Genomic DNA, 15,241 nt, shown 5'->3' with positions numbered 1-15,241 from the left:
AGCGTAGTCGAGGACGGCATAAAATTAGGTGGGGTGATGAAATTAGGAAATGTGCAGGCGCAAGTTCTAATCACACACACACACACACACACACACACACACACACACACACACACACACACACACACACACACACACACACACACACACACACACACACACACACACACACACACACACACACACACACACACACACACACACACACACACACACACACACACACACACACACACACACACACACACACACACACACACACACACACACACACACACACACACATATATATATATATATATATATATATATATATATATATCCCCCAGTGATCTCCAGTTACCCCTGTCTTGTGCTATATATATATATATATATATATATATATATATATATATATATATATATATATAGCACAAGACAGGGGTTGGAGATCACTGGGGGAGGCCTTCGTCCTGCAGTGGACATAAATATTGGCTGGCGATGATGAGGAAGAGGCGTTTGTGGTCATATCTAACATTAGCATTTCACAATGACTCGCGACATGGTGATTTATTGTTTTTTTTTTGCGCGGAGAGTATTTATTTAAAGGTTTTCCTTGAAGCTGCTCCTGATGCCTGTGGCGGAATTTCCCTGTGAATTCCGCTCGCACACAAGTGTAGTCACGTAGCTGGCACTCGTAGAATCAGTCTCGTGACTCCCTGCTTGGAGAGTGCTTGAATCCTGGTGCCGGGAGTTGCGTGCTGGGCGTTTCATTTGGTTTCGTGTTGCTTTGCTGAGTATCGCTCGCAGAATCCTTGACGCCCGGTGGCGGGGGCTGTGATGAGCGGTTATCTTCCTGAGAGGCTGACGCAGCAGCATATGATGTGCTTCCCTGAGTGCGCGGGTCTGGCTGGTACAAGCCAGGATACGGAGGGGGCACGTTGGCCGCAAACACTGTGTTCTCTGCAATAGATGCCGAAATACCAAAATGAAACTTTAAGGAGCAGCTGTATTACAGATTAATCCAATGCACCACACTCTTGCACGACAAGACTATATTTTGAAGTCTGGGCCATCTTTTTATTCGTTTGTGCTGCAGGGAAGTTTCCAGAAAGACATGACGGGACTTTGGGTATGCCTTCGTCCTATGATTAATTCAGAATAACGGAAATTGTTTAATGAAGGTGTCGAACTTACGTATGGATGCAGTGAAGCGCACGCTTAAAGCAGGGCAGATATGATGTTTTAGAACTATATGTATCATTAAATGAAAGTCCCGGGCCTCGCAACTCGAGAAGAAATACTAGCAATACTCAGAGTTGCCTAAATAATGGCGTATAATAACGTTTCTGCAGAGAGTTTTGATTTCGTTTCCCAGGCGGTGACTGTATATATGGTGGCGTCAAGAGACAGAAGGTGGTCACGTGGGAGCAGGATAACGTGACGCTTGGCATTTAGGGTACTACTCTGGACATCGGCTAATTCTGCCACATTGTCAAATTTTGTAATAGCGTACATTTTGGGCCACTCAGAGAGGCCGCGCTGCCCTTTGGGCTAGTCAGAGCTGACAAGATGGTGAATTCGACTCTGTGGCAGGTATTCAGTGATACCCAGAAGATCCTCTCGCTGGGGCGCCTCCGATGCTGGTATTCTTTGTGACGCCCGATTTAACTCTACATACCTCTAATTATTTACATAGTCTTGCTTGGTGCTTTCTCGGCTCAATTATCTGTTGGGTAAGATCTTATGGCCGTTACCGTTCCCCTTATTCTTCTCGTTCATCGTAGAGGGGTCTCGACTCTGGTGGCCTTGATACGACAGGTAGCGTACAAGGGTTTACTGGCCATACGCCCGGCCTTCCCTGAACCACTTTCTATCGAAGTGGAGAAAAGCATTTGAAGTGAAAATAGGCTCTTTCAGAAATACTTTGCTGCAAAGAGTATTTCAATGCGTTCAACAGAAGCGGAGTTATTGGCAATCAATCACGGCCTCCGCTGTGCTCCCGATCCTTCTTCAATGTCTTGCCCTGAGAAGGCTACGGAGTGTGGGGCGGGACCGCTTTTAAAACGTCACCGTGGCGCGCAGTTCAAATTTTATTTTGGATGTTAACATAGACGCCACGGCTTCCGATTTTGGTGCCTACGACGGGCTAAACGTAAGCCAAACGTGGTTGTCCTCAGCGAGCCGCGGTGGGCTTAGCCAGTGGACTCGTGGCGGCACCCCGCGGCGGCCGCGTTGTAGCCGACGGCAACGACCAATAGCAGCCACGTATGGGAATGCGCTTTATTACCAAATAAAGCACACAGAAAAGAGTGAGGATCGTGGCTTCTGTTGAAACGAGAGCGTTTCAACAGAAGCCACCAAGAACAACATAGGGGAAATTACTTGCACACACTAATTCAATTAAAGAAATGATAAATTAATGGAAATGAAAACGGATGAAAAAACAACTGTCCGCAGGTGGGGAACGAACCCACGTCTTCGCATTACGCGTGCGATGCTCTCACCATTGAGCTACCGCGGAACCGTTTTCCCATCAATGTTTGTTGGCTTCTTATGATATGATTAATAAAAATCGGGCCCCTCGGTTCCCTTTCTTCTCGTTCATATATATATATATATATATATATATATATATATATATATGAACAAGAAGAAAGGAAACCGAGGGGCCCGCTTTTTCTTAGTCAAATCATAAGAAGCCAACAAACAATGACACGAAGGACAGCATAGGGGCAATTATTTGTAGTTGTTAATTTAGGTAAAGCAATGACAAATAAATGAAAACAAAAGTGGATGAAGAATGTCGCAGTTTCGCCCGAAAGGCGAACCATCGATTGCGATAGAAAATTATTAGTCATTATTAGATAGCAAATTACAGCCCTCGGCGTGCCTATAGTCACTGTACTCGTCACTGATCGCTTTCAAGATGGGGCGCGCGCGGCCGCGGCATACGCAGCCACCGCCAAAGCAGAACAGCTTAACCTTTGTGAACGATAGTAAGTGCATGAATATAGAGCTTTGTAGGATCACAGTGTGCATTGGGCGGAACATCTTGAAGTTTCGAAGTCGCAGGTGCACTGCGTGCATCATAGAATAGTGCTAAAGTGTCATCAGAGCCTTTGAGATGGTCCTTCGAGCAGTGTATACATAAGGTTGAGAATCGCGCCTGTGCGCAAAAAGCGAAATATTTCTGCTTGAAACATTGGTACAGTTCACCATCTACATTTTGAATAACGTATTGCAAATAACTTTAAGCGTCCAGAAGTGTAATTTGCAACCATTAATTGGGAGCGGAAGCACGTTCAAGGCCACCACCGTGATAGCTGCGACTCAGAACGGCAAACGAAGGCTGTGAGGACGGTTTAAAATAGATGCGAAAAAGTTGTACGGGAACTGAAAATGTGTTATTTTTTGGCGTCGAAACGCTCCCGTATAACAAACAGCAAGCAGTACACGGCAGCCTCTTCTGATTTCAAAACATTTGCGTAGCTGGCATTCGGGTTGTGATTCTAGAAGGTCGCAAATGACTGCAGTTTCTTTTTTTTCCTTATGACTCATAGCTGTTCATTGTCTCCATAATATTACCCTGTTGCTAATGTAACTTCGTGTGTTATTGGAAACCATCAAGGAAAACAGATGTTAACGATGAGACCGAGATGGTGTTTCGGTGGCACGTTATACAGTCGGTGCCAGGTCTGATAGTGATTCTTTCTGATGTCGTAATGTACTTGAAACGTTGCTGTATTTCACGGCTCTTCTAGTGAAATAAATGACACAAAATATTTCAATGTTGAATTAGACGCGGCTGACACGTTTGCGCAAACACATACATAGAATGCAATTGGTTATTCTAGGAACACAGAACTAAGCTTTTCTAGTTGTGTGTTCTTCAATTGAACGCATCGTCACAAGGTGTCGCTACGACTGCTGCCGCTCGCCGGTGCGTCTTCGCTATGCGTCTACGCTAACTGTTGCACATTCATCATATTTGCAGGGCGTCACGTGAGGCTTTCTCACCTGGCGGGGCTTGAGGAAACACCTGGGAAGGGATGACGAAGCCATAGTTCGCATTTTGTCCGGGCAGATAGGCATTAGGGGGTAGTGGCTGGAATGGTCCCAAAGGCAGCTGACACGGCGGTACCGAAACTTTAGCTGCCCGCTCCGAAGCTGTTCTCAGAGGTGAAACAAATATGCTGGCATTAGTGATTCGAGTCACAACGGTGACTCGAAGGCACGTCACCAAGGCACGTCACCTAGAATAGGTTTGTTACGGAGGGCGTCTATTTAGGGTTTCATTTGGTGCAACAAAGTTACCAATAACTAGAAAAAAAAATAAAACTCATTTTTTTTTACAACGAAGATGTTAATGCAGCTAGAATGGCTCAAAAGCCATTTGTGCGTGTTTTCATAGTTTTCTGAAAGAACCTTATCACTCACGAAGTTTATATTTTGTGGAAATGCTGAAAATATTACGAGTTAATATTCAGGGAAATGTTGAAGGGTGTGCGTTATTAGGGGCCAAATGAAAATTGTTGTGTCCTTATTTTCGGCCTGTTTGGAGGCGGTATCTGAAACGTTCACAAAGTCCATCTGTCATGTATGCGATAGCGCCACGTGTTGCTGATAAGAGCGGCCAGCTAAGCCGCCCAGTAATCATGTGACCCGACTGCGATAACTATAAAGCTGGCATGTCTCGACTGCCTCCCCCCGCTCACTGTTCACTTCCTTTTGTACCGCCGTACTTGCGGCACTATGTAGCAATAAAGTGCTTGCTACTGTTCTACGTTTGTCAACATCTCCCCCATCTCCCCCATCCCCCAAAAAATGAACCCAAAATATCATTCAGGCAGGCGTAATGCCCGAGCCAAACAATTAGAAAAACGATTCGGCAATAACCCCGACACAATATACACAGACGCAGCACAGAACATTAAGGGACACGTTATCGTGGCTGCTTCGGGACCCTCCGGTATTCCAAGAACCATAACAACAGCTTCAGTCCGCACAGCCTGCACCAGCACAGCGGAAGCGGCTGCAGTGGCCCTGGCAATAAAGACACGGGACGGAGAAGACAGGCCCGCCTACGTCCTTACGGACTCTCAGGCGGCCTGCCGACTCTTCCTCCACGGAAGAATCCCTAGGATCGCCCTTAACATCTTGGGCGATCGACTAAGACAAGAACATCACATTGTATGGTGTCCGGGGCATGTTGGTGTCACTGGTAACACAGGGGCAGACGCTCTTGCTCGCGAGACTTCAATCCGAGCAAGGAATGACACCCCACTCGGAAATAACAATCAAATACTAGCATGCGATGTCTTAGAACATCAACGTCGTTCTCGCCAAGAACTCGCCGCGCCAAACCCGCAATTAACAGTGGAGGAGGTTCGGCTATACAGAAAAAACCAGACAAACACCTACCCACATCTGGGGCGATGGCATGCCATCTGGCCAACCAGATATGGCAGTCAATGCCCCTGGTGTGGGGGGAGGCCATCCTTGCCCCATGTGACATGGGAGTGCCAATCACGACCCCAAAATTCAAATTCACCCCGTTTAGCACAAAATTCCTTTAGGGAGCCTTGGGCAGCCATCCTCGCCCGGACTGACCTGGAGACTCAATTGAGCCTCCTCGACCAGGCACGGCGTGTGGCGGTGGCCACTGGAGTCCTGGACTAAGGACCCACCCTCCGGCCCCCTTAACCCTATTTTTCCTAAATAAAGTTATTTCTCTCTCTCTCTACGTTTGTCTCCGGGCTTTGGACGTAACACCATCCACTGCTCCGGGAGGGCCAGAGACGGAAGAAATTTCTTTTGAAATAATGACGACCATGCTATTGGTGACTTTCAGCGTTCAACTTTCGCATTTAAACCTTCAGATTTCAGTTTCCCTCTCTGCCGCGATCCTGCCAGATATATGTACACGCGCTCTGAACCACCCCCCGACGCGGCGAGCCAGATGGCGGCGGCAGCAGCAGCAGCAGCAACAGCAGCAGCAGCATCGTAGGAAGAGGCAAAAAAACAGACTCACTTAAAAACAGATTTGTTTGTATTGAAACTGACCGGAATGTAAATAAAATTGAAGCGCTCAGCATTTCTTGTTGTAAACGGTTTTGGTGATTACGCAGAAGCGTCGTTGCAGGCGTGCTAGCGCGGCGCCTGGTGCAAAGGAAAGAAAGAAACGAAGGAGTGGCAGCGGCTTTCCACATTAAGTTGTAATAGGAGCATGCCGAATGGGGAGAGCTTACTCTTTATCTTTAATTTATGCCCCTGCTTTTCATTCTACACTTGTTTAAGTGCAGTTTGCAAGGATGGCACGATTACTCGGGATAGACGAAGTCCGAAGAGGTGTGCTATTTGCTGAGCGTAAAGATGACTGCAGGTCACGTGCGTAACTCAAGATGGTTTATGACCAGTTAGAAAATTTAACGAAACGAGAGTCCTATTAGGGATGGTAACTGTAGTCAAGATGGTGCCAAAAAAAAGTACTTCAACTTGGCCAAGATGTTATTATATGTTTTCATGCGGCCGTGTTAATACTTCGCGCGGTTAACGCTACACCATGGTATAATCACCATCACGACTACCATCGTGATTACTAGTGCCGGAGAAAGAACGTCCAGATGTTCTACGCTACAGGCTGCATTCGATAACAGTGAGAAAAGTCACTTTCTTCAGCAATGGAATATTCAGCAATGTCATGACAGAAATTGTGAATTAGTTAACTAAACGTAACCCAGGTACTCAAACTAATACAGCATGTAAAAAAAAACAGCTATATAGGATTGCGTCAAATAAACCTTCCCCACAGTATTGCCTGAGGAGAAACATGACAAGGACACCACAAGTTAGATCAAATTATGGTAGACAGCGTATAAACTATCAAATTCCCATTTTGTTTAATGGATTAGGGCAGAAAATGAACTTTAATGAACGTTTCGATAAAAAGCATCTTAGAAGATTAGTGTTAGAACATGGTATAGTGCACACATTTGCGAGTTTCTTCGGTGTTTTCATGAAAATTTTACTTCTATTTTTTCATGTGCGTTTTGAGTACATTAAATGTATGCGTAAATGCATTGTATGCGAAAAAACAATGTTTCAAATAATTGTCTGAGATATCTTGTGCGAGAATTATTGTTCTCAGTATTTTTATGTATTAGAGTGCATTTGCACATTGTAGGTGAATATTGCTTTATATGTGTAAATTTCCGTGAAACTAACTACTTTGTTGATTTACATTGCTAGTTTCTAGAAAATTGTATAGTTTGTGTCTATATATATATAATGGAATTGCATCACATTGCATTGCGCGTATGTGTGTTTTCCCCGCTTGACATGCTGACTGGAGCAAGATCGCTTGTCAGGCAATATGCCTTTAGCTCTCGCTTCACTTTCTCTTGTATAGGGAAAGAAATGAATAAAATTCTTATTCAAGATAGCCGATATGAGCAAATACGCTTTGTATTGATATTAATCAATACATAAGACCATATCACAATTGATATCGTATATGACGTGGTTTAAGATAGAGAGAAAAACGCTTACCGAGCTTCCTTGCTGCGATCATCGCCGATCCGAAATCGATGGCTCCACCCTCATTGAACCTAAAATTGAATGTACACTTGCCTGTCCAGTTCCCTGTCATGAAGAGACAGCAAGTCCCAAATGTACGTGATGTAGCGAGACGCTCTCGCTTCACAGACGAACCGAACAATACTGGCGCAGTTAAGGCCTTGGGCGATTGTGTTTTGAAGGTATTTCGTTACGCTGATGATTACCTGATTTTCTGCCATAGGGATGAATTTGATTCCGCTGCTACCTCAGTAGGTGAGCAATGTAAACTTACTGGAGGAGGATTAAAGTTTACAAAGGAATCACCTCAGAAACGCGTAATACAGTTCCTGGACATTTCCTTCGTCTTCGAACAAAATCACGTGTGTTGGCAGTACTTCCCTAGATTGTCGAAGGAATTGTTGAACTTTCAATCCAAGCATTGCAAAGTAGTAAAAAACGGAACTGCCATATCGTGCCTCAAGTCTTCGTTCACCAGATCGTGCATACACAAAATGAGCGCCAGTTTTAATGCGCAGGTCCGGCGCCTATTAGGAGCAGGTTATTCTAGCGTGGCAGTGGCCACTGTAGCTGAACGCCTAAAGAAGTCGATTTCGCGGGGGACTGACGTGATTACATAAAGCAATAATAGCAAGAAAAGAGTCGTGGTTATTTCTTAGTCATTCAGTATCGCACAGGCTTAAGAAGGTTGCAAGTAGATATGGTGTTAATGTTGTGTTTACTGCTACCAATTAGCTAGGTACGATATGCGCTGCCGTACAGAGGAAAAAGAAACAGGTGAAAGGCAAAAAAAAAGAACAGATATTTGTCCAGTGAAGCACATCCAGAACAACAATTTTACTGAGTGTCGTATGGGTGTGGTATACAAAGTTCCCTTTAGATGTGGCCTTTTCTACGTAGGGAAACAGGGTGGTGTATCAATCAGAGGCAAATGGAACATAAAGGTCGTTAACCGGTGGATCGCCTTCCAATCTTTCCTTACATTGCCAAGTTTGCCAAGGCTGTACGCCAGAGTTAAATGAATGCGTGATATTGTGCAGGCATAGGAATGAAGATACGCGTCTAATGGTCGAGGCTTCGTATATCAATAAAGGTGGAAGTGCGTGCGTGAGTGAGCCTCCGATTACCTTACATAAGGAAGAGATCAAATGTCTCAACAGTTATCTCTCACGTAGACCAGCACGTGTACCCGATTTAGACGTGGTGCTACCTTTCCAGAGCATGCGCTGATGAGTTTTGTGTCTTCTTTTTCTTTCTTTTTTTTTTGCCTCAGTGCTTCCTTCAGTTGATAGTCGGCGTTCGTGTTGCCCACTTCTCTCGTGTCCGTGTCTGCACGCCTTACGTCTTTTTGTATTATTTAAGAGTCGTTCTGGCGATTCATTGGTCCCTTAGAGCAGCAATAAAACCAGCCGTGAAATTGATTGAAAAAGTTACCTTACCATTTTAGCCACACCGAAGCGTTTTCTTTATGCTAAATACAACTTGCTTGTGGCAAGAACATCGCGCTTCAAGTACACTACACAATTCTTAAGCAATATTAATAGCCCGTGAGAAGAACGTACTTAAATATACCACTGTATGCTGCTCCATCCATATTGAAAGTAGTGCTAAGATGGCTCTTCTGCTTCGCTTAGGTAAGAGGATCACACAGAGAGAAGCCACACTCCGTAAAATAACACAATGTGGCGTGGAAAAGCAGCGTAAGTTTGTTGTTCTGAAAATTCAATATAATTGCCCAAACTTCATTTTAATTGTAGTTTAAGTACTGCGTAATCAACTTTGTTATCGAAGTTGCAGCATAATTTGCAAATTAGAAACAGTGCGTGTCTTATTGGAACATTTTTACAGTGGCGGTGCGAATTCTCTCCCTAATATGAAAGTTCTAACAACCTTAGAGGAGCAGTCAGTCACTTTAGCTTGACATCACGTTTTTCTCTCTTGCTTCATTAATAAGCATCTAAATGGATGCAGGAATGCTCCGTACCATTCGCCTCAGCTGTGACTTTTCCCTTGATGTAGTTAGCTCCAAAGAAAGGTTGTTCAAGGCTCAGGTTGCTGATGTTGATGAATGGGAAGCTGAATGAGCGTAGGAAGTCTGATTGTCTGTTGTTGATGAAAATCACCTGCACACAGATGATAATTTAAGCAAAGTATAAAAGGCAATGTCGTACTGCATATTTTGAAACAAAGGGATTGTAACCGCTTCGTTCCTTATATGAGACTAAAATACAACCTTGATGACATTTTAAACATGTACGTGTAAATAAACTCTAGACAAGCTTGACTTTTTTAAATGTTTGGGGGCTACGCACTGCCTGCGCTGAAAAAAACTTGCTTTTCCTCTCGTGAAATTTGTCAGCGAAATCCGCCCACCCGCCCGGTTTGGTCCGCCTGCCCGCCCATCATAACGCCTGGTCCGGTCCGGTCCGCTGCCCACCTGCCTGCCTGCCCGCTTGCCCTCCCGCCCGGTCTAGTACAGTCCGGTCTGACTGCCCGCCTGCCCGCCTGCCTGCCTTCCTGCCCGCCTGCCTGCCTGCCCGCCTGCCTGCCTGCCCGCCTGCCTGCCCACCTGCCTGCCCGCCTGCCTGCACGACTGCCCGCATGCCCGCATGCCCGCATGCCCGCCCGCATGCCCGCCCGCATGCCCGCCCGCCCGCCCGCTCGCCCGCCCGCCCGCCCGCCCGCCCGCCCGCCCGCCCGCCCGCCCGCCCGCCCGCCCGCCCGCCAGCCTTCCTTCCTGCCTGCCTGCCTGCCTGCCTGCCTGCCCGCCTGCCTGCGAGTGGCCAGGCCTGCCCGCCTGCCTGGCCACTTGCCTGCCAGCCTGCCTTCCCTCCTGCCCTCCTGCCTGCCGGCGCACCTGCCTACCAACCCGCCCTCCCGCCCGCCTTCCTGTCTGCCTGCCTGCCTGCCCGCCTGCCTGCAGCGAGTGGCCAGGCTTCCCCGCCTGCCTGACCACTCGCCTGCCTGCCTGCCTGCCTGCCTTCCCTCCTGCCATCCTGCCTGCTGGCACGCCTGCCTGCCCGCCTGCCCGACCGTTGGAAGAAGTGATAAAAAATTAATTCAATGCTAGGCGGAATCAAACCCATGTTATATATACTGAGACAATCTTGTCTGAATTCACACACTCGCCACGCACGGACGTCGAGGTGGTGCCGATAGAAGGCGCAGTGTGTTCAGTGGCAAGCGCGAGAGAGGAATCCGGCTGCACACGCGCCTTATGCATAACGCGTTTCGGTGGTGGCAATGCGTAGTGTTGCTACATTGCTTAATTGCTAATCATAATAACGTCCATATTCATCATGAGATGGGTTCAGTTGGATATGTTTGCTGGCGGAGAATCTGAACACATATAGTAGTGATAAAACACCAGAAAGACGAGAGTAGAAAAATGAAGCTCTGAGAGAAAGAAACAAAGCATACCCGGTGCGTGGTGAGGTAGAGGCGTCCTTTCTTGGCCCCCTTGAATTTCGTGGCATCTGGGCCTTCAAACGATACCTCCACATTGTTGCAATAAATCAGGATTCTGGTCGTTTGGAAAGAATAAAACATAAAATGCGATGCATCGGGAGTCTTCGTCCGTTATGTCAGCACGATTAATTGCTTGTTGGTGAATAAAAATAAGGCTGCTATTGGCAAACTCACCCAAAAAGAAGTCGCAGTTTCACCCGAAAGGCGAAGCATCACTTGCGATAGCAACTTAGTAGAGAATACGGAGTAAGGATAATAGTTTTGTCAGCTGTATAAACTTGGACATGCAGCAGCACCAGCAACGCGCCGAACTGGTGTCGACACCGTCACCGTTTTGCCCGCGTTCGCACCGACCGCGCGCGGCGTAGTGACTGTTGCCAGGGCCTCTGGGGGCGGCTCGGAGGTTTTCGACGAGATCAGAACGAGAAACTCGTCGAACAGCGTCGGAAGTCTTTACCGCCTTTTCGCCTCGCAACGTTTTATTGCGATAGCAATTATATGGACACTCAAAAGCAGATTTGTGCCGTCGGCGTCGCCGTCGCCGTCGCCGTCGCCGTGAGGTTCCGTATGACGTCAATGGAGATGAAATCGTCGCACAACACCCCTGCAGACTCTGCAGCACACCAAGGCCTTCCATCTCGGCCTGATACGTGCCGCCTATGCCTGCCGGTTTTGCTTCACCCAGCCATGGCGACTCCACTCTATCCCTTCTTTCGCTCCCACTTACCCCTCCCCGTTGGCGCTGAGCCGTGCTCCCTCAAGGGCTGCAGAAGATAGTGCCAACCTTTCCCTTTCCCTCAAGAACCACTTATCGATCGCCGCGCGCCCGGCCTGCAGCTCCTGCGGGGAGCCGGAGACGATCGAACATCTCCTGCTGGCCTGCCCGGCGTACCTCCAGCAGCGGGGCCCACTCCTGCAGGAGTTCCGCCGCCTGGGCCTCCCCTGTGGCAAGGAGGAAGATCTCCTCTTCCCCGGCCGACACCACCTTTCTGCACTTCGAGGCGTCGTGGAGTTCCTTGACTCGTCAGGGCTCTCCGCACGCCTCTAAGGACATTTCTACAAGCGGGAAGGCCTCACGGCCTCCCACTCCACCCCGGGCCTGACCGGCCTGGCACAACACCCCTGCAGACTCTGCAGCACGCCAAGGCCTTCCATCTCGGCCTGATACGTGCCGCCTATGCCTGCCGGTTTTGCTTCGCCCAGCCATGGCGTCTCCACTCTATCCCTTCTTTCGCTCCCACTTACCCCTCCCCGTTGGCGCTGAGCCGTGCTCCCTCAAGGGCTGCAGAAGATAGCGCCAACCTTTCCCTTTCCCTCAAGAACCACTTACCACCGCCGAACGCTGTATGTGCGAGTGAAAGGGCGCGAGGGACGCACGCTTTCACGGGGAGTGAACGCACGGCGGAGAACAAACGTGCGTTCTGCGCCGTGCTCCCTTAAGGGCTGCAGAAGTAGGCGTCTCTTTCCTCCTTTACAATCACCATATATGTAGAGCAAACGCGCCTTCTTCCGACGCGCTAGAGGCCGTGGGGGAGCGGGGGGAGGGGGAGGAAAGGGAGGCGACGTTTAGCTGCGGCACCACGTGCCTATTTTTATCAGAGGCTCCGGCAACAGTCACCAACGCCGCACTCATCTTGTGCGAACGCGGGAAAAACGCCGACGGCGTCGACAACAGTTCTGCGTGTTGCCGGTGCTGCTGCATGTCCAAGTTTATACAGCTGATAAAGCTAATATCATTACTCCGTATAGCTCTCTGCAAATTTGCTATCGCAATTGATGCTTCGCCTTTCAGGTGAAACTGCGACAACTTTTTTTATATAAATACGCATTTTGTGCCACAGCTAAACATCGCCTCCCCTCCCTCCCTTCCCCCCACTGGCTTTCGACTGACGGAAGAAGTCGCGTTTGTTCTATATAAATTTGTAGAGAGCTATACGGAGTAATGATATTAGCTTTATCAGCTGTATAAACTTGGACATGCAGCAGCACCGGCAACACGCAGAACTGTTGTCGACGCCGTCGGCGTTTTGCCCGCGTTCGCTCAAAATGCGTGCGGCGTTGGTGACTGTTGCCGGAGCCTCTGATATAAATAGGCACTTGGTGCCGCAGCTAAACGTCGCCTCCCTTCCCTCTCCCTCCCCCCCCCCCCCCCCCCACGGCCTTTCGCGTGTCGGAAGAAGGCGCGTTTGCTCTGGATGGATGGAGAAAACTTTATTTCGTCAAAAGCGATGTGCGGACGATTCCGTGTTAGATGGCCATCAACCCATGGTTGACGGCGACCTGGGTGGCCCACTCCACGACGCTGCTCTGCACTACCGAGTCTGAGCTGACCAACACGGCCTCCCACTGCTCTAGAGAAGGATCAGGCATAATATCCGCCGGTGGCGACACTATGCTACATTCCCATATGATGTGGTCATAGGTTGCCAGTTCCTGGCACCATCTGCATTCCGGCTTAATCTCCTCCGGGTATATTTTGCTCAACACGTATGGATTGGGAAAAGACCTAGTCTGCAACCTTCTCCATATGCATTCCTGCGCCTTAGTCATCTTCTTGTCTGGGGGTGGGTAAATCCTCCGCTCCAGCTTATAGTGGTTTGTAATGTCGTGAAAGGACACCAGCCCATCTCTCGTGGACCTCCCTGGAACGACCAGCCCACCTGCTCGGCTGACGAAACCTCGAGCATTTATGTGAGCCGCCTCGTTCCCAGGATTCCCAGAGTGTGCTGGCACCCAGACAATTTCCACCTCCCTAGTCTCTCGTCTCGTGGCCCTATTCAGCAAATGTGCCGCCGTGACAGATATTCTGCCCCTTGCCAAATTTCGGATGGCTGTTTTTGAATCGCTGAGAATCAGGTCAGATTCAGTATTAGCTATAGCTAGCGCTATTGCCGCTTCCTCTGCAGTTTCTGAGGAGCGGGTTTTGACCGATCCAGAGGCGATCGAGCGTCCCCGTCCGTCCACCACCGCAATCACAAATGCGTCCTTGTCCTTGTACTCCGCAACGTCTACATAGACTGCCCCGTTGTACTTCCCGTACTTAGCATGTAAAGCTCTAGCTCTTGCCTTCCTGCGTTCCTCATCATGTATCGGATGCATATTCTTGGGCAAAGGCTTTATGTATAAGGTCTTGTGGAGTTCCCGCCGCACCTGAGTTTTCATGTCCCCGACAGGAGCCTTAACCCCAATACCGATCCTCTCCAATATGTCCCTGCCCGATTTAGTTTTCGAAAGCCTAGCGAGCTGCATCACCAAGTGTGCCTCCCGTAGTTCTTCCAGGGTGTTATGCACCCCTAATCTCAGCAGCCTTTCGGTAGGCGCATTGTTAGACAGCCCAAGGGCCGCCTTATACGCCTGCCTAATCATAGCATCCACCTTGCCTTTTTCCGTCGCGTCCAACTTCATATAAGGCGTCGCATAAACTATCCTACTGAGCACAAACGCCTGTACTAGCCTACACAATTCCTTTTCCTTCACCCCTCTTTTGCGATTGGCGATTCTCCTGATTAGTCTCACGGTGGCGTTGACCGTATTTTTAAGCCTTGCCAAAGCCTCCCTATTCTTCCTGTTAGTCTGCAGATACAGACCTAGAATCCTAATCGTTTGGGCCTCAGCGACCGGCATACCCCCCACCTTCACCTCTAGCGGGGGTGGCGGAACACAGTGCCTCGCATGTAGTCCTCGTGGTTTGTCCCTAACCACAAAAAGCTCGGACTTGGGCTGAGAGCACGTGAGTCCCGCCTCCCCCGCTAGCTTTTCCACAATATCCACTGCTCGTTGCAGTGTATCCTCCAGTTGTCCGTCACTGCCCCTGGTAACCCATAGAGTAATATCGTCCGCATAGAATGTGTGTTTTAGTCCCGATATCTCTTCCAGCTTCGGCGGTATCTTAATTAAGGCGAGGTTAAACAGGAACGGCGAAAGAACTGACCCCTGCGGTGTCCCTCTGGCCCCCAACGTGAAGGAATCCGATTTCACTTCTCCGACCACAATCTCTGCAGTCCTGCCCTCCAAAAATGATCTGATGTAGCGGAAGGTTCTACCCCCTGGTCCTATGTCTGATAGGTTCCTCAATATTGCCTCATGGGCAACATTGTCAAAAGCTTTATTTAGGTCGAGCCCCAAGATAGCCTTGGTGCCCGTACCGTACCCAGGATCAATCACGTCCGTTTTCAGCTGTATCATGACGTCCTGCGTAGACAAATTGGACCCTGAA

The 15,241-nt window shown here is 48.6% G+C and overlaps 1 protein-coding gene across 1 annotated transcript in view; it reads right to left on the bottom strand.

The window, feature by feature from the left end:
* Positions 1–608: 608 nt before the first annotated feature.
* LOC119462274 (uncharacterized) overlaps positions 609–15,241 on the bottom strand; it is a 21,147-nt gene continuing 6,514 nt past the window's right edge. The window contains exons 4-9 of the mRNA XM_049672914.1: positions 14,957–15,216; positions 10,978–11,080; positions 9,542–9,680; positions 7,531–7,623; positions 4,000–4,149; positions 609–942 (exon numbers count right to left, since the gene is read on the bottom strand). Coding sequence (XP_049528871.1) covers positions 683–942; positions 4,000–4,149; positions 7,531–7,623; positions 9,542–9,680; positions 10,978–11,080; positions 14,957–15,216 — 1,005 coding nt within the window. The 3' untranslated portion in view covers positions 609–682. The remainder of the gene's footprint in view (positions 943–3,999; positions 4,150–7,530; positions 7,624–9,541; positions 9,681–10,977; positions 11,081–14,956; positions 15,217–15,241) is intronic.

This window comes from Dermacentor silvarum, chromosome 8 (assembly GCF_013339745.2).
Source record: "Dermacentor silvarum isolate Dsil-2018 chromosome 8, BIME_Dsil_1.4, whole genome shotgun sequence".
Taxonomy (NCBI): Eukaryota; Metazoa; Arthropoda; class Arachnida; order Ixodida; family Ixodidae; genus Dermacentor; species Dermacentor silvarum.
This window is presented reverse-complemented; position numbering and strand designations above follow the sequence as displayed.